Source organism: Blennius ocellaris, assembly GCF_963422515.1.
Source record: "Blennius ocellaris genome assembly, chromosome: 7".
NCBI classification, from domain to species: Eukaryota; Metazoa; Chordata; class Actinopteri; order Blenniiformes; family Blenniidae; genus Blennius; species Blennius ocellaris.
The window spans coordinates 9,248,767-9,271,959 of record NC_137656.1 but is presented as its reverse complement, the minus strand read 5'-3'; the positions used below and the strand labels follow the sequence as shown (position 1 = coordinate 9,271,959).

The 23,193-nt window shown below is 41.4% G+C and overlaps 2 protein-coding genes across 2 annotated transcripts; one reads left to right on the top strand and one right to left on the bottom strand.

Moving 5' to 3' along the window:
* Positions 1 to 205: 205 nt before the first annotated feature.
* On the top strand, positions 206 to 13,439 carry LOC308132658 (somatomedin-B and thrombospondin type-1 domain-containing protein). Its single transcript, XM_080499827.1, has 5 exons — positions 206 to 589; positions 8,255 to 8,440; positions 8,898 to 8,988; positions 11,359 to 11,517; positions 12,107 to 13,439. Exons 1-5 carry the CDS (start codon positions 340 to 342, stop codon positions 12,210 to 12,212), a joined length of 792 nt encoding a protein of 263 aa, XP_080355953.1. The 5' UTR covers positions 206 to 339; the 3' UTR covers positions 12,213 to 13,439.
* Positions 13,440 to 17,034: 3,595 nt separating this feature from the next.
* snap29 (synaptosome associated protein 29) lies at positions 17,035 to 21,078 on the bottom strand. The gene is made up of 6 exons (XM_080499888.1): positions 21,011 to 21,078; positions 20,091 to 20,327; positions 19,794 to 19,987; positions 19,188 to 19,273; positions 18,968 to 19,072; positions 17,035 to 18,081 (listed from the first exon to the last, which is right to left on the bottom strand). The coding sequence occupies exons 2-6, from the start codon at positions 20,325 to 20,327 to the stop codon at positions 17,921 to 17,923; spliced, it is 783 nt and encodes a 260-aa protein (XP_080356014.1). The 5' UTR covers positions 21,011 to 21,078; the 3' UTR covers positions 17,035 to 17,920.
* Positions 21,079 to 23,193: the final 2,115 nt, after the last annotated feature.

Below are 23,193 nucleotides of genomic sequence, written 5' to 3'. Positions count from 1 at the left end.
GGTTTTTGGGGGGGATCGCAACCTTCACAAATAAGCAAGCGACAGAGGCGGGTACTGCGCGTCTTTCCCAATAACCAGCAGTCTCTCTGAGGGGCGGTGTCCGACAGACAAATAGGGGAGAACTTGTGCGGACAAGACTCCACTTTTACGCGTCAGTTGTTCGTGTATCAGGTGTAGCAGACAGAAGTTCCATAGCTTTCTTTTGAACAAGACCATGTTACACTTAGATTTTAAATAGAAATACAACTACGGCCTTATTTCCGTCCAGATTATTTCGCCATCTGAAGAAAACGCAGAGGCAGGGAGTGCGGAGCAAGTGCTCTCAGAAAGATATCCATCATGGGAGCGCATGCACGGAGCTCGGCGCGTCTCGGTTTTGTCGTCTGTGGCTATTTGGCGTTCTTCTGCGGGGAGTTCATCCAGCAGGCTGAAGCCGGCTGCAGGGAGAGAGAGAGCCCGAATTGCTGCACCGGCCGGAATAACGAGTGTTTTGAATACACTAAGAGAAAAACGATGTGCTACTGCGATACCTACTGTCAGAAAACCAGGGACTGCTGCGAGGACTACCAGCGCGTGTGCCAAATATCTGGTGAGCAGCATGTTTAGACCTTGAGACCACTGAAATGTGTTGATGACAGTATTACTGAAATACGCAAGACATTTTTAGGGGCTCAAAATATTCAAAGTTGGTTAAATGCGATGTTGGTACACTTTTATTTGTTATGGGACTTGACCATTGTCCATTGATGTTTGGGGCAGGGATGCCTGGCATCGAGGTGACATGGAGACAGTGAGACATACTACACATAGCTGTCTCCGGTGTCCCATTATGGCTGTTTGTTTTGAGTGGTGTGTTCTTCAAAAGCAAGTTGTAATGTGTAATGTTTTTTTCTGTTTGGGGTGTTGACCCTTGCCCTTCACATTACAGCTTCAAATTGCACAACCTTACCTCCGGTGGCTGGACAAAGGTGTGAGTAACAAAACAACAATTTGAGAGAGGTGAATCCAGTTTGATTCATGAAAAAAAAAAAGACTTGATTGTCTTCTAAATTAAAACCTAAGTAACCTCTCTTCCCCCATCAGCCTCAGTCTATATAAGGACAAATGGGGGGGATGTACAACATGGGAACAGACTGCCAAAGATGGTCAGGATTACAGTACAGCTGTGCCAGAGAGATGTGGCAGACAGGAAACACTCTGACCTGTAACTGAGGCAACTCTTACAGTGTGTTGAAACAACTGAAGTTCACAAGGAGTGATTATCTGTGCATAGATAGGCTCAGTGTGTGTGACCATTGGCTTAAGTGCTCACTAACAAGCACCTGTAGGGTCAATCCTCCCAGTCAAAGAGCTTTTAAAATGTTGCAGAGATCCCTCTCTTTAGGCCCGTTAAGTGTATACATAGTGAGCCTTTGTTTGAGAGAGCTGTGTTGAGATGTAAACAGGCTGCCACAGACCCGAGTCATCAAGTGAAATGTGCTTACAGACCGTGGAGGATGTGATTCATTTTATTGGTCGTCACTGTTTTGTTTTGTTTTTCGAGATGGAATAAGAGCCTCTAATCACAATTTGTGATTAGAGTGTTCTGAGTGTTCAGTAAAATGGTGTTTGAGTCAACTTTGCATGCTGTGCAACTTTAGTAGTATTTTTGGCCTAACGTCTTCCAACATTTTACATGCAATATTTTATTGCAGTAAATATAATCTGCTGTTATTTCTGTTATAATGAAGGTAGATATGAGATGTGGAGATATGTTGATGTAATGGGACTGACATCTTTCTTTCTGACTCAAAAATAATGGGAATATCATTTAAAATGCTGGGGAAAGATCTGAATAAAATGTAAAAATATTTTGATAATTTCTAAAAAAAATTTAATAACCTTCATCGACAATTATCCCTAAAGTTTGTTTTTTGGGGGGACGGTGGAATCCCTTCTTCCCTTTGAAAGGCTGTGGACTCCCTCTCTGATCTCAGATTCACCAAAACAGTAGAGTGAAGCCAAACCCTGGTGGACACACCCACTCTGACAAATACAGCAAAAGTTACTTTCAAAAACCATTTACATTGAAAATCTCACCTGATTTGGAATTAACCAACATGTGAGAGCGAGAGACAGGTAGAAACAGTGTTGACTATGCAACAGCCTGCAGAGAGGACTCCAAGCCAAACTTCATCCACCCTGGATGTCTTAAAAATGGAAAGTTACCAGATCGAGCACAGGGGGAGCCCCTCAGGTTAATGTTGAGTCATCACAGGCCCGTTTAACAGCCTCTGGTCCCTCAGAGGTCACAGCTGCCCCGTGCACCACGTTCACTCACGTGTCACACAGTGGTATTTAACGCAGCGCGTTACTCTGACAGCTCACCCCTGATGCGAAACACAACAGCCACACAGTGGTGGGGTGCAGGTGTGGAAGGTTGGATAGCAATCTCCAGACGATCTTCCTGTACAGAACAACTATAAATCAGGATACCTCTGCTCACTTCTCATGGGATATGAAGCAGTCATCGGGTGTAAAGAAATACCTTTTGAGGGTAGTTGTTTTTAAATTTTATTATTCTACATGCCTGACAGAGATAAATCTAAATTATGTCAGTTCAACAGTGACCTTTGAACCCTGGAGGATCACTCAGTTCTGGGTGATGTTAAGAAAAACATCCCAACTTCCTGTCTGTGCAACCTGAGCGTCTGTACAGCGTAAACACTTCCATGCATCGTGTGGCTTTGTCCCTTCAAAGCACCCTGATATTTTCACACCCACATCCAACTCCAGACTTTATCTGATCCCGTGGCTCTGTAACGCATCAAGGACTTTGTCTGACGACTGTCTGTCACGGTCTGTAATTAACTCTTGTCAACTGAGCAAAGAGCTTAGAGTGGGTGACATTAGAGGACAGGCAGATACACTGGCACACTTGCTGCACCACTTGGACACGAACACTTGTAGCTCTTCAGAGAGCGACACACCAGCTTCTCCACGGATGTCGAGTTAAGTGTTAAGTAGAAATGTGTGATGTGTGGAAACAGCTTGTACAGGTATAAAAGAGCAACGGGCATTGACAGAGTTTATTGTATTCAAAGGGCTTTAGTGAATACATGTGACAAATGTCAGTGGTACAAAAGACTTGCCTGAAGGACAGGCAGTCAAATAACTCGATCCGTTTCTGTTTCCAAGGTGTGTTAAGGATGAGCGGCGTTTAATACTGCCACCTTGCAGTATGAGAGGTGATATAAATCTTTCGGATTTTCTCCAGCTAGAACAGCTTCCGCAAGCAATCCCAAAACGTTATAGTGAGCTTCATTGATTGAGTGATGACCTGCCATGAATTTGCACCGACTTTTACCCAATTCTTCAATATATTCAGTGTTTAGAACGTTATTTATCTTAATGAGGTCAATGAGTTTGAGTGCAAGCCAGGCTGCACGTTCTTCCTGTTGCAATGCAATTCTCTCTGGCTTCTTCCCATAGCCTACAAATGTGCATCAGAGTTTAGATGGTGACCTTAAACAGTCCGTAAGTGTGAGAGATTAACTGTCTCAATATGTTAAACGCCATGACTCTGAACTTGATAAAGCGGTGGAGAGGAAGAATGGATGAAATTCTGCTTCAAGTTATTTTTATAAAGCTCATGTTCACGACTATTTCCTCATTAAGATTGCTGCTCATTCCTCTTCATACACCCTGGAGACCATGATGATCGACAGGAGGCTGAAGGGGGCAGCTGCTCTCCTCTCCCTCCTTGGTGCCTGGTGCTTCTCACTCCAACAGGAAGATGTTGACTGTGACTCAGATGTGTCAAATCTATGTTCATTATTAATCTGTGGTGCAGGCAGCTCTGCTTAACCTCCCTCTCCTCTGGGGCACTATATGTTGCCTCATTCCACCTATGTTCACTCCCTCCTTTCCTTCTTCCCTTAACTTATATGAGCAGAAAATGTTTTGAACTCACAAGGCTGAGATGAGCCAGCTGTTGAAATTCTTGTTACAAACATGTTAAAGCCCAGTTCCTCCTGGCACTCACATCCTGAACACACCAACGCTGATCGTTGTCAAATTGATGTCCCACGCCTGAGTTCTTCATGAACTTTCACACAAAAAAGGGTTTTATTGTGAAGTAGAGTGAAATATATAGAAGAGGAGTGACTGAACTTTTCTTTTCCACCGAAGGCCAAACATAGAAAGGGCCTGACTGCTCACCAGTCTAAGTTATCAGTATGAATCGAATGTAGATAAATCAATTGTTTATAAATGTAGAAGACCTCTTAATATTTGGGCACAGTTGGCCTTACGGCACCTCAACAGGACCACAGTTTTAAATAAATAAATAAATAAATAAATAAAATAAATAAAAATAAATAAATAAATAAATAAATAAATAAATAAATAAATAAATAAATAAATAAATAAATAAATAAATAAATAAATAAATAAATAAATAAATAAATAAATAAATAAATAAATAAATAAATAAATAAATAAATAAATAAATAAAATGATGTAACAACTTCTGCAAGGCCATGTAACCTCAACACACAATCAGCCTTAGTTGTGTTTATAATAAACCCTTTAGTTCATTGGTTTGTGTGGGGCCCTTTTCAAAGTCCCAACAGGAACAATTAAGGTGCCTACCTGTTATCAGGGCTCAGACCTGTGTCCTTCACCCTCTTTTAACTAGGCTTATGGCTCTCCCTTGTGTTGCACAACATTATAAGGCTTGTCTGATGGGACCTGAGCCCAGCTCACCGCCTGGGAAAGGGAGGATAGGATGACTGTGGAGGTTTTGTGGAGGTGCAGTGGTCTTATTGAGCAGCTGGACATCTGGGTCCCATCAGAAAAGAGATGGGGGGATGGATGGAGTTAAAAGGGATTCAAAAAAAGAGACAGATGTGCTGGTAAGAGAACAAGTGAGAGCAGAAGACAAAGTGATAATGAGAGAGGAAGATAAAGCAAATTGGGTGAGCGGGTCTGATAACTCTTTTGTTGTGAAACCCTAAAACGGGATCACAAATCAGTGAGGGTGACAGGCAAAGTGAAGGGATGCCATCCTGAAAAGCAAGACGGTGTGCTATTATCTCACTGTAACAAGAGTGAATGGAGACTGGTTGCAAAGTTGGGGGATACAAGTGATAATGGATTCACATTCAGGGTCTGAAGCTCTGCTGGCTACCATTAAAATGATTCCTGGTACAAATGTTGCAACCACAGAATACTCTCAACTACATTGTGTAAACTGTAGCTGCATTTCTGTCAGTGTGGAACATCTTCTGCACATCTGGAGGTATTTGTATGTGTGCAGTGTGAATATGTGTTCACCAGTAACCACAAAGTATACATATTTGGGCTCTGAAATATCATGTCTATTAATCTAACTTTTTTTTTTTTTTCCCCCAATTCAGCCCCTTTCAGTCAAAAATGGGCCAAATAAGCATGGATTCAACAATCCATTCAATAAAAATACATCTATTTTTGTAACATTACCTAACAGTTGGAAACAAAGGGTTTGTCAATTTAACAGGATCATCGACTTATTTAAAAATAACTTTCTGTAACTTTAGAAAGTCTTCATTAAAAATAAATATGCACGTTAAAATTCTCATAATTAGATATGTCTGTAGAAAGATCTGTGTATCAAAAACACAGACGCTGAACATGCTGACATCGAGCACCATTTGTTTCCTGTATTGGGGTCAAAGGTCAGAGGTGGTGGCATGCTTTCCGGTGGGGGACTTTCTCGCCCACAATGCAAATGTGCGGGTGAGGCGGTGTCAGACTGTCAGAGAGGTTATCATGTGGGTGGTGGGACTGCTGCACTGGTGGTACCAGAGGCACAGCGGGGGGGGCCACCAAAGTTGGTAATTGCTTTTTGACCTCTGGTGGCTTAGGGTCAACAGGCTGAGACTGCCAGACACGGTGTCAGTTCTGTATGTGTGTGTGTGTGAGTGAGAGAGAGAGAGAGAGTGAGAGAGAGACAGAGACAGAGACAGAATCAGTGTCCATGAAAAGGTTGATCCTTTCCTCTTGACGCGGGAACTGGCCGACCTTACAGGCTTCACTGTGCACCCGCTCGAGCAAAGACCCCCCCCAGCTAACCTACTCACTTGTGTTTTTCTCACCGAGAAGGGAAAACAGCAGCTTAAAAACTTCCCAGCGAACGTCAGAGGATGTTTAGGAGGGAAGGAAGGGCAAGCAGACAGGACTACTGTAGGATAAGGGGAGGTGGAGGAAGCAGCGGTAGGAAGTCTGGAGGGTGGTAGTGTCTGATTCCATCACGTGCCTCAAGTAATCTTTCAAAAAAGGTCATGTCTCGAGACACGTTTACCAAGCCAAATGTGTCCGTCTGTGTGTTTTAGGGTGATGGCTGAGCGGGGAACAAGCTCAACTTGAAGGATTTATCCAACTGAAACTGTATTCTGTGTGTGTGTGTGTGTGTGTGTGTGTGGTGATCTGGGAAAGGCGAGTGTCAGGTGGGCAGCACTAATGTGCAGGAATGCAGAGATTCCACAGTGGCTTTGTGGATCGGCTGTGTCACTGACGCTGCCAGGACCCCCCCTGAAACCCCAACTGGTCCATGGGAATGAATCAAACAGGCGGCACCTTGAAAGCCTTCTCTCCCTCTTTCTCCTGTTCACACACTCGCCAGGCACGCACATACGCACGCACGCACGCACACAAACACGCAAACACGCACGCACACAGTCGGTACAATGAGATAAGTGTGCATGATAAAGATAGAGTGAAGTAGAAATGATAGAGGGGGATTTTGAAACAGTTGTGGTATACTTATCTGTGTTTCTCCTGTGATTTTACCAAGAACTGTCAATTTGAGTTCCAGGCTGTGTACTTCTGCCATTACTGTATTCTTCTTTTGTTGTCTGCAAAAACAGAAAAATCAAAAAGTAACTCACCACAAACATCACATTAAGGGATTTTTCCTGTGGTACTAATGTGCAAGTTTTCATTAATTATAGAGCCTTGCTGCTTTTTGTTTATCATGTTTATGAAGTGTACACTTCCTCTCTTACAAACCCTGTTAAATATCTATCACTATTAGATCTCGGTGTTGGACAAGGCCTGATTACTACTGGAGTCTCCTGACTTTGATCTGAGCAGCCATCTAAATAATACAGCTTCCTCTTACGCTGATGTAATTGGCTAAATCAGCACTGAGGGGGGAAGCCTGATTACGGCTACTGCTGTGTTTATGTGGTGTTCTGTGTGTGTGTGTGTGTGTGTGTGTGTGTGTGTGTGTGTGTGTGTGTGTGTGTGTGTGTGTGTGTGTGTGTGTGCCTGTGTCTGTGTTTGAGTGTGATGTGGATGGAAACCAGAGAGAACAGGATGCCGAATTAGCCTCTTATTTAAAAGGCCCCCCACACATACAACCCAGGTTTTGGATTTCCTGAGTCTGGGGTTTAGTTTGATCTGACATAAGTAGATGGTAATGACCCAGCCACTTGTTTCCACCTGCCCACCTGAGTAAATGCTCCATGCAGCATTATGCAAGTCTATATCAGGGTGTGTTCTGCAGCTCATACTTGAAGCTTTGCACTCCAGCATGACTGCAAAGATTAGGGGAAAGTTTACAACTTCCTCTGGGTTTAAGAGTAATTCATTATCCTAATTAGAGTGGTTGTTACTCCAGCATACCACCAGAGACCTGGTCTGGTATTTTACTTGCGACACAGCTTATGTTCATGATGTTTGCTTCACCTTCTCTAGTATAGACCTTAAAACAACAAGAACAAGAAGTTTGTAGCCATTTGCCCACGACCAAATTTAACCAACTTTAAAAAAAAAAAAAAAATTCTGATTGTGAACATCAGTAGTGACAAAATATTTCTGATTGGGGAGGGATTTTTGTATATGACAGCCAAGTGTTGAGATGAATTAGGTGGGACCAACTTTTAATGGGACTTTGATTTATAATCCACTACTGGCAAATGAGTTTCGCTAAAAAGTCTTTTCTCTCAAAGCCCTTTGAGAGCTCATAAGAACTCTGTATGAAAACATCAGTAGTAAAAGGAACAGTAGATAACAAATGTCATAGATTTCAACAGGATGGGCTCCACCTGTCACTCACCACCCAGTGTCACGTCATTCCAGGTCTACATCTTCTGACATGACATGACATGACAAGACAACTTTTTCACTGGACTATATACTGTCTGTATGGGCTCGTTGTCATTTGTGTTTGATTGCTTGCTGGTCCGTTTTATGAAAACCTGCTGATCTCTGGATTTTCTTGCCTCCCTAGCAGCCATTGACTGTGTGGTGGGCTCTTGGGGTCCCTGGTCATCGTGCACGTCTCCATGTGGGGTTGGCAGTACAGAGAGGAGTCGCCAAGTATCTGTTCCCCCGAGAAACGGAGGCACGCCCTGTCCTGATCTCAAACAGCGTCGAGGTTGCTTTGGCAACAATGCTATTTGCAGTACAGCGAAAGGTGAGAACCTTACTTTGTTCTGCGTGCCTCTGCACGTGTGGATTGATACATGCATGCTCTCCTCGGAACTCTGTTACATATTAACTTGGAGTTTCTGCATTCTCTGGCATACCTCTGGTTTACTGCCTTACTTTGAATAGCACGTTTGCACACATCTGTTGTGACGCATTATCTCCAGCTGCACTGTTTCAACACCTCTGTTATGTTTCTTACTGTTGAGTCACTTCTCTGCTAATATTGATAGTAAAATAAGAAACGCTTTTCCAAGGAAAAGAGTTCCCATGAAAACCGAACTTTGATTCATTTGATTTACTGTGGTAGCTTGGCCCACAGGATGAGCTGCAACAGATGAAATGCAGATATGTATATTTAAATATGATCTTCACAAGGGAAGGGGCTTTGGCTTATCTATTTGCTTTGGTTTGTATTGGTATGTCTGTCCGCATCCTGACATCAGAGGTGGCAAAGATCCTGCCCGATTCTTTCAAGAGGAACTTCAAGGACCCCTGGAGGCGACCACACATGCTGATGAAGGAGGAGAAGGCCAGGTAAAAGCTACAATGCCAGACTGCAAGCCACCAGCTTTGTTTTCATCTGCAGTGACGGCCGTCAGTGCCGCCAGGGCAGAGGGGTGTAATTGCAGCTGAACCGTGTACGTGACTGAATGATTGCGTGTTTGTGTTTGTCACTGCAGATACCTTAGATTGCAGTTTTATTTTTTAGAAGTGCCATCCATCAAATTTCTCCACCTTCCATAGCATACTTTACCTTGCTCTCAGGCAAGTGGAGCCATTCACGAACAACGAGTGAAGGCAGTTTACACCCTGGGCAACGTTACAACCAAACACAAGGAGGCAGAGGAAAATTACACACTCACATTCAGAACTTGAGGTCAAGAGGGAGGATACACCACAGACAGGTCACCAGTCCATCACAGGGCAAAAACAGACAATCCTCTGCAGCCCTTAAGAGCAATTCAGAGTCATCAAAATAACCTGAAAAGCCTCATTGTTGGAGACAGTTAAAGGACCGATGCCTGCACTAAGAGAGTTTGAACCTGAGTGGTCTCTCTCTGAGAGTCCATGGCATCATCTCAAATAAAGCATATATTGCATGCAATATATTGGAAGCTTTATTGAATATACTTCATACTGGAATTTATTATTCTTATTCTCACACAAAACACATGAGAACATTCAATACAGCTCATTCTGGCAAATACCTCTTTTGCTCTCTCCAAGCTCCAGTCCAACTGGATTTTACTTCTAGCTCAGTTCAATTTTATTGAGTTTAAAGGTCAAATTTTACCTCACCCTCCAACGGATTATAGTGCAGATCATGGCCAAGGTTGAGCGCAGCACACAAAGCCTTGAAATGACTTGGCCTGTGCAACCTGAACTTGTCCTTTGAATATGCGAATCGTGGGCTGACCTTTACTGATAAGGCGCCCATACTCGGTGTAAGATGTTAACCTCCCCACTGCTGAGATGTCATCTGTTAACCTCAGCTGATTGCGGATTTTTTTTCAGAGCTGGAAAAATTTGAGATGAAGGAAGAAGCTTGTGGCTGGTTTCCAGACAGTCCACACTCTATTTTTTACACTGATTAAAATGGACATGGGATCTTTTTGTTTTGACTGAAACACAAATCACCAGGGGACCTGAGGCCCATGACTCATAAATGTGAAGAGGCTTGAGAGAGGGTGATTTCAGACGAACATCTGGTGTATTGATTATGGAGTCATGGTTACTGACCTGTGGATCAAGGGCTTACAGTAAAAAAAAGTTTGTGTGCACCATGAGTTTGTCATCGTAATAATCTGAATGAATAATTCTCCATGTTAAGGTAGAAAGTGGAAATTGTACTTTTGACTCATGCAGTTCATTTTCAGAGGCTTGACATAAGCCAATGGTTATATATTTAAGGAATTAATAAGACAGCATTTTCAGTGGAATGAATGAGGATTTAAAGCATTTGAGGCTAGGTTTTGCAGACTGGAAAACTCCCAGCATAATTAGGCGAGGGAATGAATCAAATCCCCCTTAAACAAGAGCATGTGTGCATGCACAGTACCATAAGCCTCATTGTAGTACTGAAATAAGCCTAAAGGAGAATGTCCATGAAAATTCCACACAGTCACACTTTGACGGTATTGTTCATTCATGATTTCATTACATAAAAAAAGGCAAGACAAACCAGACCTATGTAATGTTGCCGTACGTCTTTGATACCTTTGAAAAGCCAAATCCAAACCGAAAAAAAGAAACTGAAGCTTCGTGTTTTCTCTGACAAACCAGCCCAGTGGGGATTGTGCTTTGCCACAGCTGACTGAATCGGAGACCAAATAAATAGTGCAGCGAAGTTCAAAGTGGCTGCCAGAGAACACAGTGATCATAAAACAGGACTTTATTGTTGTTGCCATTGTGCAGACTGAGCTGTGTTGATATTAGGATAGTGCAGGTGACCGGTTTTTCTGGATCACCTTCAAACGGAGCAAATCTCTTATTGGCAAGTTTGTATTTTTGCCTTGTTATAGTTCTTGCTGGTTTGGATTGTGACTTGGCTTTCAACCAAGCTGAGTTGTATCATTTTAGGCGAGAGAGAAGAGGGGAGAGGCCTTTGTATAGGACTGCCTGCATCTGGACTGAGCCTCTCCATCTGTCTTTGGACATTTTCCACTCTCTTGTTTATTTTAAGATGCACTGGCTTACGCGAGTAAATGATCGACCATGCCAAAGAACAAACTTTAGGAGCTTAAGTGTTTACGTCTATATTTATTTAGCACATAATTGTGCGATGTCACATTTGGACTTCTGCATTTTTACTCGATTTAACAGCTAATTGTGACAGAAATTGAGTCAAGTGAAACATTTGTGATAGTCTCTCTTTCTCTTTCCTTCTTTATGCCATGCTTGCAGTTACTGCGTGTACCTGCGGGTGAAGCAGGCGAGTGCAGCATGTAAACTCAAGCTGTGGAGTGCTCAGCTGGTGAGAGAGAGGCTGGTCTGTGCAGAGTGTCAGAGTGCCGCCATGTCAAAGACAGATCGCTGCGGAGGCGATGGACTCGAGAGCACCAGGTGAATAAAATGCATGATGAGTAAACATGCATGCAATGGGTAATTGAAGGAAAGATTCAGAAAAGGACAGCGAACAAACAATTTACACATTTGTGAGGGAGATTTAAAGGTAGAGCGTGTCAAAATTATGAGCTCAATATATGACAATAATGCAAATCAACTTGTAAATGTGCACCAGAATTATCAGCTTTATGAGAGGATGAATCTCAGTTTGACATTCAAGATTCAGGATATTTATTTGTCATATATACACAGATAAATTGACATTTGCACTGTACAATGAGAAGCTTTGCTGGATCCCCAACCTATAATTAACTAAAATATAATGGATAAACTAAACTATAAAACTAAAAGATTAAAAAAGAGGAAGGAACAGAGTATATATAGTTATGAGAAAACTTTACAATGAAATAGATAAATAAAGATTAGGCATAGTATAATGAAAGACAACAGCAGCAGAAACATGAAGTAGTTTTATTCAGTCCATCCATTTATCATAATATTTTGAAGAATAATCTTGAATTCAAATGACGACTTTTGTTGTAATATAATTGTTGCAACCCTGCATGTAATTGCTAATCTTTTCCAGAACGTTCTGGGTAGCAGCCTCAGTCCTGGGCTGTCACGGCTCCTGGATACGGGAGTCGTCTTCCGAGCGCTGCCGGTGTCCTCCCTACTCTGTGCTCTTCGTTTAACCGCGGCCCCCGGCCCAGACAGCCGTACGCAGAAACAAGACTTCCCTCACATTCTCCTGCTAAATGTGGAGAGACCTGCCAGCCAGACCCTCCGGTCCAGATTACAGGATGGGTAACTCAAGGAGATCAGCAGCATCCGGCCACTTTCCCCTCTCACCTCATACACTGCACTGTATACTCTTACTGAGCACGCAGAAACCCTCGCATTTCACTTCAGATTTTACAGCCACGTAACTTTCTCCTCCAAAGCACAGCAACATCTGTACGCCTTTTTACCTCTGAATCTTTTCTATCTACCTCCATCAATGCAAGTGCATTTGCTAATGCATAATATATAAATATATAAATATATTATTTTTGCTTTATACATTTTCTACTTATGATTGTCTATGTGTAATGTATATGTGTCTTTATTGCGACATTTCTTTGTATCAAACCATTTCAACATTAAACACAAGTTTCTATACACCCAGGTTGAGCTCCAATCCAAAAGGACCGAATGGTTGGAAATGCTCAGAGTTGGTTAATCCAAGTTGCATCCACTGCCAAAAAACTTTAGCCAATATATCCGTGTCACACACTTTTTTTTTCCAACCCCAAACGATATTTCTTTTCAGCCAGAGTAAGTCAATTTCAGGAAATAATTCTCAGGTCGTTAGATTTGTGTGTTTGTGTTTCTCACCATGATTCCCCCATTCACGTTAGCCTCTTCTGATGTTGTTTCATTGTATAAAGTGACACATTGCTGGAATCACTGGATGTTAAGTTGCTCAAGAGGAAACGGGGCCATATAGTAGATTTTCAGCTTGGTTCTCTCTGTCCTCTGTGTCTACGTTTGAAAGAAGAAAGCTTCAAGACCCTCCCTGTCGGCTCTGCTCAGAGGGGAGTTTTATCAGCAGACCATCATCCAATATAAATATCACACGCAGCCAAGTTACTCCTATCTTATTAATTAACAGAAACTCCCCACAGCTCCACTTCCTTTCTTTCTCTGTTCTTGTTGCCTCAACTGACTAAATGTTTTCTTGAAGTAAGATTGCAAATTAACCACCGCAGTACCTTTCTAACTTGGTTAAATGGCACATTTCACATGTTTTCTTATTTTTCCCCGCCGGTTTAAGAAGAGGACATGTGCAGTCACAGTGAGGAGTGGCAACTTATTCTCTCCCATGTCTGTGTTTGTGTGTTTATTTATTATGAAAACTGGTGACGATTATATTAGTAGAACACAACATATACTCTGTATCTTGTCCATTAGATAAAATAAACAACTATACCATCAGCTTGTCAGATTTTTAACTTTTTTATCTTAACTTTTTAAATTTCACATGAAGATGGTATTTTATTTTGTCATTCATGTTAAATGTTTCACTCCTGCAATAACTACCACAATGAAAAGGACATCCCACGGTGCGACCAGCATTCACAAGCAGTATTTTATCATTTCAAATGTGTAACCTTGAGCATGTTTATGCTGCATTCTTGGCATTTTTGCCTGAGGTGTCAATGGAATGACAATGTCACTAATGTGTATAATCATGTTTTTGAGTTACATTCTCCTGCAATTTTGTGGATTGTTCCCATGACATAACCAGTTGAAACTACGTGTAAACAGGCAACGAACACGCTGGGCAGCTCACATCACGTGCAACGTATGTCTTCTGCTGGGATTTGTTTAGGTTTTCTAGACAGAGAGACACAAATACGCCGTCTTGAAGCCTGCTGGCCTCCTCCTGCTGTGGACAGGTCACCGGAACACAAGGTAGGAGGAGGTATTTGAACCTTGGCTCTGGTTATAATTCCAAATGTTTATGAAGGCAGCGCTCCTTGTCATTGCTGCCACTTTTTTTTTTTTTTTAACCACATTCTAATCACATGTTGCACACATATTAAAGATACAAATTAGAGGCGTCTTCTGCTCCTCAAATGTTCTAAATTGCTTGCAGTCATATTTTCTATATTTTGGGGGGTATTGGTCAGGTTTTTAGCACACTGTCTTGCTTTTTACTGACATGTTGTGTAACCAGAGAGCTAAAAAGAGGAAGGGTGATCTAACCCTTTCTTGGCAAGGGGGAGGTATTAGGTAATTTGCACATTTTAACCATGTGCTTCCTGACAATAGTAGATTGATGATAGTCACATAATTTATGGTTGTGTTAAATAGTGGGATATGTTCTACCTTTGTAGGATTTCTAAACTTGGCAAAATTGCTGAAAGTTCAAAGAACTTTTGGTAAACACCTCTCATATTAAATTGAACACAAAAACTAGTTCAGTGACAGTAAATCCATTTTTAAATTTACAGACATTTGAGGAAAAATCATTACAATGTAGAAAAGTGGTAGTCATCTGTGTCTACAGTGTAATCAGTGTAAGCTCGAGTGTTGTTTTGAATCCCATTTAGAGAACTGTTTAAGCTATAAATAGTAAAAATTGTGATCTTATTCTGTTTTATACTTTCTGACAGTTTTGCATATCAAAATAATATATGTTGTTTTTTTTGTTTTTTTTACTGACCTAAAAATACTTTGAAACGTTACAAAAGAAAAAAAGTTGAGGAAACATTCATTTTCCAAATATTTCATTGAGTGCACTGTAGAAGATTAAGGATGCATTTCAGGTTTTACACTTTACAGATGCCATGTGACTTGGCTTTGAATTGAAAAAAAAAAAAAAAAAAAAAATCCAATGTTGTTCAAATATAGTACATAGTCCCTGAATGTTTGAGGAGAGAAAAAAAATCACTTATTTGGAAAAAGTAGAGTTTTACTTGTTCTCGGAAATCCAACACCTATAATTTTAGTCCTCAGAGATTCATAAAGCGACTTGTTTTCTTCTCAACTTGAACTTCACCTCCTCCATTAATCTCCTCAGCCTCCCTCCCCCTTGTTTCTCTGCTCTCCTCCCTCCTTCCTCTCCCCCAGCTCACGACCAAACTCCCCTTCGTCAGCACAACTCTTTATTTTCTCTTACTACAACAGTGGCAATAGAGTGCTGTCAGCCTGACAGTCCATCCCTTCTGCTGCCCTGCCTCTGCTGCTAACCCGCTTTCCAAAGGGCAGGAAGGCCCGTCGCTGGCCCGGTGCCTGATGGGCTCCGACAGCAGTGTGCTCTGGGATTACAGCCCCTGAAAAGGGGGGCATTCCAGCCCTCGCGGCTTTTGTCACAGCACGACCACTGTTTGCTTTTGACAAGACAGCTGTTCAAAGCCCGCCCGGCCCCCTTGTATGAAGGGAAAGGACCCAGAGGTGACTTCCGTTTAGCGCTGGTGTCGGTGGATGTGTGGTGACACCTTTGGCCTCAGGTCCCATCTTCAGCAGAAAATATGTATGACCTCAGTCGGACTCAAATTCATCATATTGGTGTGATTACTGCGCTGAAATATATCAAACGTTCAATATTTGTTCCAATAGATTCTATGTTACACAACGAGCTTCACTTTCCTTCACCCAAAGGAAGATATACCTAGATGATTAAAGAATGAAATCAATTCTCTGTTCCAACAGTCTAAAAATCACTGGTTTCCATTGCTGGAGTCTGGGACCCTATTAGGGGGGCACCAGAGATCACAGTGGGGGTGGGAGATTTCGCCTTCTCCAGGATTGTTAAAATTAGATTTGCACTGTCAGAGAAAACCACAATAAGACTCTTTCTAGTCGCAGACTGGGAAAACTGCGAAACTGCTTTTACTTTAAAGGCACTTATTTTGGTATTCTGGTGAGAGTTCACCACTGTTTGGCTTTACTGTAATGTTTCGATAAATCAGATTGGAGAGGGGAGAGCCTTTCTTCAAGGAACCTTGAATCCGGGAACCATGTCTATACGACGATTCAATAAAATGACAATTTTTCGTTTGTTTTTGACCCACAAATGAAACAAAGTATCACAAAAAGGAATTTTAATTGAGACATAAAGAGGCCTCTCAGCTTCAGTCACCTCCCTGTTTGGTCACCCTATTGCAAGCAGTCTATAGGTGTTTTGGGAGACTTGTACTGTAATTAGCAAGTCCACCTAATAAATGCTTGTCGACCGTGTCGGAGCAGCTGGTCCAACCCTGAGGAATGATAATGAATGGTCGCCTTGACACGGAGACCTGACGGACACACAGTAGCACAGATGGTACGCAACACACTGGCTGTAGTAAATACTTATGCATCCTCAGATGATGATATTTTAAAAGGAAAAATGTATTAGTGTCAGACACTTGTGCAACATTATGACACAAATAATTATAGTGCTGGGAAGGTCAAGCAAAAAAACTTTTCCCTCTTCGGGACAAAGCTACCTTTACTTAAAACTGTCTTAGCCAACAATATTCACCCAACCTGCATCGACGGTGGTATTTACAAGTTGATCCTCAGCAGACAATCATTCAAATAGACTTGCATGTTGCAGACTGAAGTGAGAAATGAAACACAAAAAAATCTCATGTAACATTTCATACACCAGTGCTTTCCACTGTAAATAGTTATTAATGTTGCATGTCTTCAGCACCCAGAGAGCAAAGCACATAAATCCAAGAAAGGTCTGGGAGGAAAACAGAAACTTTAAATCACAGAATTGTGTTTGTGTTTTGTTTTATTTCTTCTCGTCCCCTGACTGTTTACAGACCTCTGTTTTGGATTCTCGCATAGCTGCAATTTCGTGTTTAATTATTCCTTAAACAATGACGACACATAACTGTGTTAACATGGACACTGGGGACTTCTGGAAATTCCGCCCTGTGGCGCCACCTTGTGGTGGTTATGACTCCTTGCGACACAAAGTGAAATAGTTCTCAGAAAGGTGAAGCTCCCCTGAAAAATTACTTTATTGGGCTTGATCACAATACATGGATTACACGTGAAAACAGCAACGTAACCATGAACAATTCTTTTGCTGCCGACTACAGTACCTTGGAAATAAAGCTTTGTAGGTTAACTCGAACAAAACCTGTCAGAGTGGTTCAACTCGTAACGGAAGATGTGACATAATGATTAGAATAATGGGGAAACTCCTTCACTTCTGCGTTTTTTATTTTCACAGCTCACTAATTCACATTCTTCATGTTGTACAATAATTCAATACAGCTTTACCGCAGTGAATATATATATAGGACGTATGCAAAGTAATAGAGCACTGAGGAATTAACATATTTCAGACAAAATGAAACCAAAGTATGACACGGTTCAAAGAAGCAAATCTGCTGGACATATATAAGGCAAATGTGACTTGAGATGTGCTTGTTTGTGTTTACATACAGGTGTAGTGGCAGGTACGATGTTAGTTAGCACTGATGTTTGAATGATGTGCGCACAAAAAAACAATGTTTTGTAATTTAGTGACTTAAAAACTATATTTTAATTGTCAAAAATGAATCAATAAGATTAACAAACTTGTAGCCAGTTTTGGCAATAATGAAAACCTTTACTCCGTCCAACCAGTGAAAATTCAAAGACGACATTCAGAAAGAAGTGCAGTGGAGGATAAAATCAACAGACTGAATGAGAACAGTGACAGCCTGCTGCATCTGATAAACATGGGATGAAATAATCTCTTCCAAACATACAAATACAAAAAAAAAGGTTGTTTTTTTCAGAGGCAGAGGAATCAGTTGAGAACCAAAAAAGAAAAAAACTCAAACGTTTGTTCAACAACCGGGCAACGTGTGTGCAAGTGAAAGGATGACCTTTTGCCAGTTTGTTTCCATAAATGGTCCAAATGTTCTTTTCATTTCAGGTTTTTAATCTGCTGATTTGTGTTGTGGATTTTCACATCCATCTTGTCAGCTTTATTCAGAATAGCATCGATCGAGTCGTCCTGGTCTTCGATCTCCGACTGGAGACCAAGCCCAAGGTTCCTCAGTCTTCTCAAGCCATCAGACATCTCATCTATGGGTCAATCCGAGAGGAAGGGACACATTAGTTGAAGTGAGGAGAGACTATTTACGTCACAATGGCATCAAACTGGGACCTCCAAAAGTGCCTGAGTGCTTCACATTTCCAAGCTAGTAAATAACAATAGTTCTTATACACACAATTGTAACATAACTGAAGTGTCTATGTCTTCGCACTGAGCATTTATTAAATACAAAAACAAAAGATTTTCTCCACACCATTAAGCACCACCATTGCAACATGTTGTATTATATGAAATAAATTGCCCCGTGAAAGACTAATCTACAAACATGGATCAGATCCTCACACTTTGAAGAAAAGATGCTTCACCAAAGCTCAGGAGAAAAGATAAGAGCAGCACTTATCTCAATGTTTAGATGACTATACAATCATATCATCATGAATTATCTGATTGGAATCCATAAAAAACAAACAAACAAAAAAAAAAACTTAGGAAGGAATAAGAAAAAATTGGCAAATTATCAAATACTGTCACTGATCCAATAGAAAGGGGACTAAAATCTAATAAAAGAAATATCCATCCATGGCATAATAAAGCCTAAATGAGCCCAGGCAGAGATCCCCTGCAACTTCCTCCAGATCTCTTCTTCTCCAAGCCACTCCCAGACCAGATATAATATCTCCACAAGTCCTGGGCCAACAGCGGGGCCTCCTGCCAGTTGGACGTGCCCGGTAAACTTCTAAAGGGAGGCGACCAGAAAGTATCGTAATCCGATGCCTTAACCGTATTGGATGTGTGTGTCTGGTCTTTCACCCTAGACCTGTCCGCCTATAGCGGCTCTACCAGGAACAGGGGCTCCAGGCAAACAAAACAAATACATTAAAAAAAACAAAAAAAAAACAAACAAATATTATTTACCCAAATTGTTGTCAAGGGTTTGGTGAGCCTGCTTGAGGTGTCTGTTCATAGAATATCCATTCTGGCTGGACGAGTGGTCATCCACCGACACAGTAGCTCCAAACCCTGGAACAGCGACATCAGAGAAGATGTGTTAAAAAAAAAAAAAAAAAGTCAGGTTGTGGAGTGAACATGTCAAAAAAGAAAGAAACCAGACTTAGGTTTGACTGTGAACTCGTACCTCCTGTTTCCAATTTTCTTAGGTTCGGGTGGCTTGCTTGATACTTATCGTCATTTTCTCTGCTACTGGACAAGGCGCTCTGCAGTCTGGGGGAGAAAGATAAACATTGTTCAACAAGTCTGGAAGGATCAGTCAATGCGAAGCGCAACAACCATTCTGAGTAATTGTTTCAATTTTATTTGATATGAAATAATAATAAAAAAACAACAACACAAATACATGAGATCATCATGTATGTGATGTAAAGACATGCATTTGTAGGTGCATATATTGTTGTAATGGATGATAGATAATATTCAGGCACATAAATCCTATCTTGTGTTTTTCCGTCTGGTTGTAATATAAGGGGAAGAGTGAAGAAACTATATTAATAGGGAAGCAAAGGCTACTCATTCAGTTCATTATTGCTGACACAATGTAGTTGCTCAACAAGCAAATATGTGCATTGCATATGTCATGAGACTTGTGTAACATGGGTTCATCCTTTACCTCTTTCATGCATTTCTAAACTTTTGTTTTTCCTTCTGTAATATGATGTGTTGAAAATGTTTTTTGAAATATAACCAATAACAGAACTGATTTACAGATTGGAGGACAGAAACTCACCTATCACTGGCCTGGTAGGATTTTGGTTCTTCAGGTGGTGGTTTTGTTTCTGGCTTTGCCTTAAAGTAATTGACGAGGCCTCCCCAAACACTCTTGATACTGGTAATGTGCCTCTGGCTGGTCTTCAGGTCCTGATCCATGTTGTCCAGCATCTTGTCTGTCCTCTTCAGCACCTCACCCTGCCGCATCAGCTCCTACAGAAACAATAGCACACACATCGGTTAGTAGAAGTTATTGGGAGTCAGAGACAATAGCTACTCCTTGAGTGCCAGATTATTCCTAATTAGATCAGCATACCTCAGCAGTTTCCACACCCATTTTCTCTGATTCATAGATGAGGCCAAGGGAGCGATGGCTGCTGTCCACAGCAGACTGAGCTGTACGCATCACTTCCTGCTGGAGGTACCTCTGCCTCCTCTCAGCATCACTCATCCTACTATCATCTGGTTCATTATCGAAGCCTTGATTCTTCGGCTTAAAATCTTCCTCTTCGTCATCATCTGCAAACGGGTTGTAAGACTTTGGATAGGCCATCTGCGAAGCAAACACACAATGTTTTCATGCCTGGGACAAAAAAATAATATCACTTCATAGTTATTAGTTACAGTAGATCGAACAGTGAGCTTCCCACTTTTTAATAATTAAACCTGGCGGCTTCTGTTTTGTCACCAATAGTTAATGTAAACAATCTGCTGTTTTCTAGAGGCGGATCTTAAATGTCAAACAGATGTTTGTGAGTTTTTGAATGCATTTGCATTTGCGAGTTTGTGGTATGTAGATTATCTGGTTAAAACGAGTCCATTTAACTTTAAAAGCACACGTTTCCTACAGGATTTCCTGAAACAATTTCAACGGAAACACGAAGGCGACATTTTTAGGGGGACTTAGAATGTTAGCTTCACCTCGCTACAACAAAACAGGACTGAAGCGACGATTCGAGCCTGTCACATCTCAAACGTGTAGCAGACAATAAAAATAGACATATCATAAAGACAAAAACACCTTTACTTTTGTACGTTGTTTTAAAGACTCTAAAGGGTGTTGGCGAGTAGGTTAACCGCTAGCTCATCAACAAAGATCGTGAGCCAACAGTATATATAATCACACTCAAAGGACACCGCGGCGCGGCGCGAACAGTGACGGCTTCTTCTCGTGGCATGAATCATGTCTGAATTAAGATGGTAAAAATCCAGGAAGGGTCAATTAAACGAACAAACCTTGGACCGCAGCAGGAGCAGCAAACTGTAGCTCTGTCAGCTGACTGTGCGCGACGCAACACTTCCGGTCATGTGTGATGACGTCAGTACGTCAGCGGCCACGTTGCAGAATACAACAACAACAGCAAAAATAAATAAATAATAAAATAATAATAAAAACAAACAAATAAATAAATAACAATAATAATAATAATAATAATAAAAAAGAAGAAGAAGGGTGGACTCTACAAGCACTTTGTATTACTTCACTGTATAAAAAAGTGCTACATGAACAAAGATTAATTGATTGATTGATACAGTCTATTTGGCCAATATTGCTTGAATTCCAAATACTGTATGCGGGCCTCCTCAACTACGTTCCAGACCCCCCCAGACCCCCCCCCCCCCCCCCCACACACACACACACACACACACACACACATACACACACACACACACACACACTTTCCCATTCCTCATCAATGAGCTGTGCTGCTGCTTGTTTTCGGTCATAATTTACTCAAATGTCAAAATCATGTACTCCTGTATGTATTGCTACATACCTGATTACAGTAATTAACTTTTTGCAATATATGGAAAGTACTGGTCAGATTTGTTTGACTGCAAAATGGTTGGAAAGCGTTTGAATCACTGCCATTATATCCCCAACAAGCGTATTGTCTGTTCTTCTTCACTGCCCTCCCCTCATCTCTCCTCTCTCTTGTCTCTCTTCTCCCTCCCTCTCTATCTCGCTCAACGTTCCCGCTCTGGTCGTGTCCAGCAGCCTTCCAATAAAGGCAGCAACAGAAGGAGATTCCAAATTTCTTGCTGTTGCAAGAGCAAAAACTGTTCTGACACTATAAGGGTCTCAATCACATAATATTGTTTGCCTGAAAGGACAAGGAAAAAACTAAATTCAAAGTAAAACCAACATAGCAATATGAAAATAACACTGAAATTTAAAACATAGATAGATAGATAGATAGATAGATAGATAGATAGATAGATAGATAGATAGATAGATAGATTTTATTTTAAGGTTCTGTCAAATTGTTGAAGAGTGTGATATTTATGGGGAGGCGACACAATCCAATACTTTCCCTCAGGGAAGACACTATTCAGCATCCTGCTGGACTTGCAGCTGATCCTCGCTATGTGTTCCAAGAAAACAAGAAAGGCAGGTTGTGATGAGGGACGCAGATGGCTCTGGATACAGTGCTGCTGGTACATCTCCATCAAAAATGGAAAGGGGGCACCAATAATTCTACTGGCTGTCTTCACCCCCCCCCCCCCCCTCCCCCCCCGACTGTTATTATATCTCACTTATAAATGAGATTACAAGTACCACTCCTTTTGTGTATCAATATACAGTAGTTTCAATAGTACATACAATCAATTTCTATATTCAAGGGGATAAAACAAAACATTGAGTGTTCCTCTAATGGCACAACAGGAATAATTCAGAGTACTGCTGGTGAGCCATTGCGTTTGTTTCTTTAAATTTAAATTGAAAATGATCAGTCAAAAACCGGCCATGTTCAAATTCCTAAATGTATATTTGTATATTGATGAAATGTATCAATGTCCTGTGATTGACTGGCTTCCTGTCCAGGGTATAACCTGCCCTTGCCTAAAGTTTGCTGGGATTGGCTCCTGTGCTCCTGGAGGGAGGGATGGATGGATGGATGGATGGACGGATGGATGGATGGATGGACGGGTGGATGGGTGAAAGGATGGGTGAATGGATGGAGGAAATATACCAATGCCTTACTTGTATTTAGTGGTTGGTTTAAAATTAAGATTATTGTTTAATCCACATGAATATTAAAAAAAAAAAGTAGAATTCCCGCTAAATTAACACGTTTGAAAGTTTAGCCCAACTTTTAATTCACACGTTCAGCCAATGTTACCAGTTTACCAACGTTAGACTGGCAGAAACAGTAAGAAAAGCCAAATATGGTCACTTGGCCAATACATCTTTAATATCTAAACATTTAACTGTCACTATGAAGATTTTTATTCTGTCTGAAACCAACGTTTGTCTACTTCAGGAAGTGCTGAGAGGTTTCCAGGTTTCCAGGTGTGTTGAGAACTGTCCCAACTGGGCTGCCGTACTGCGGCTCCCCGTTGCTAGTAGCTGCTGCTGTTGCCGTTTCCTCCTCCCGCGACTCCCCCGCTCTCTCTCTCTCGCGCGCGCTCTCTCT

Excerpts from the sequence above, each read along its gene's own strand:
- LOC308132658 (XM_080499827.1), top strand. The coding sequence starts at position 340 with ATGGGAGCGCATGCACGGAGCTCGGCGCGTCTCGGTTTTGTCGTCTGT. Across the intron at positions 590-8,254 it reads GCGCGTGTGCCAAATATCTG|CAGCCATTGACTGTGTGGTG; the intron begins GTGAGCAGCATG and ends TTGCCTCCCTAG. Across the intron at positions 8,441-8,897 it reads TATTTGCAGTACAGCGAAAG|AGGTGGCAAAGATCCTGCCC; the intron begins GTGAGAACCTTA and ends TCCTGACATCAG.
- snap29 (XM_080499888.1), bottom strand. The coding sequence starts at position 20,327 with ATGGCCTATCCAAAGTCTTACAACCCGTTTGCAGATGATGACGAAGAG. Across the intron at positions 19,073-19,187 it reads AAGAAAATTGGAAACAGGAG|GGTTTGGAGCTACTGTGTCG; the intron begins GTACGAGTTCAC and ends TCGCTGTTCCAG. Across the intron at positions 18,082-18,967 it reads AACCCTTGACAACAATTTGG|ATGAGATGTCTGATGGCTTG; the intron begins GTAAATAATATT and ends ATTGACCCATAG.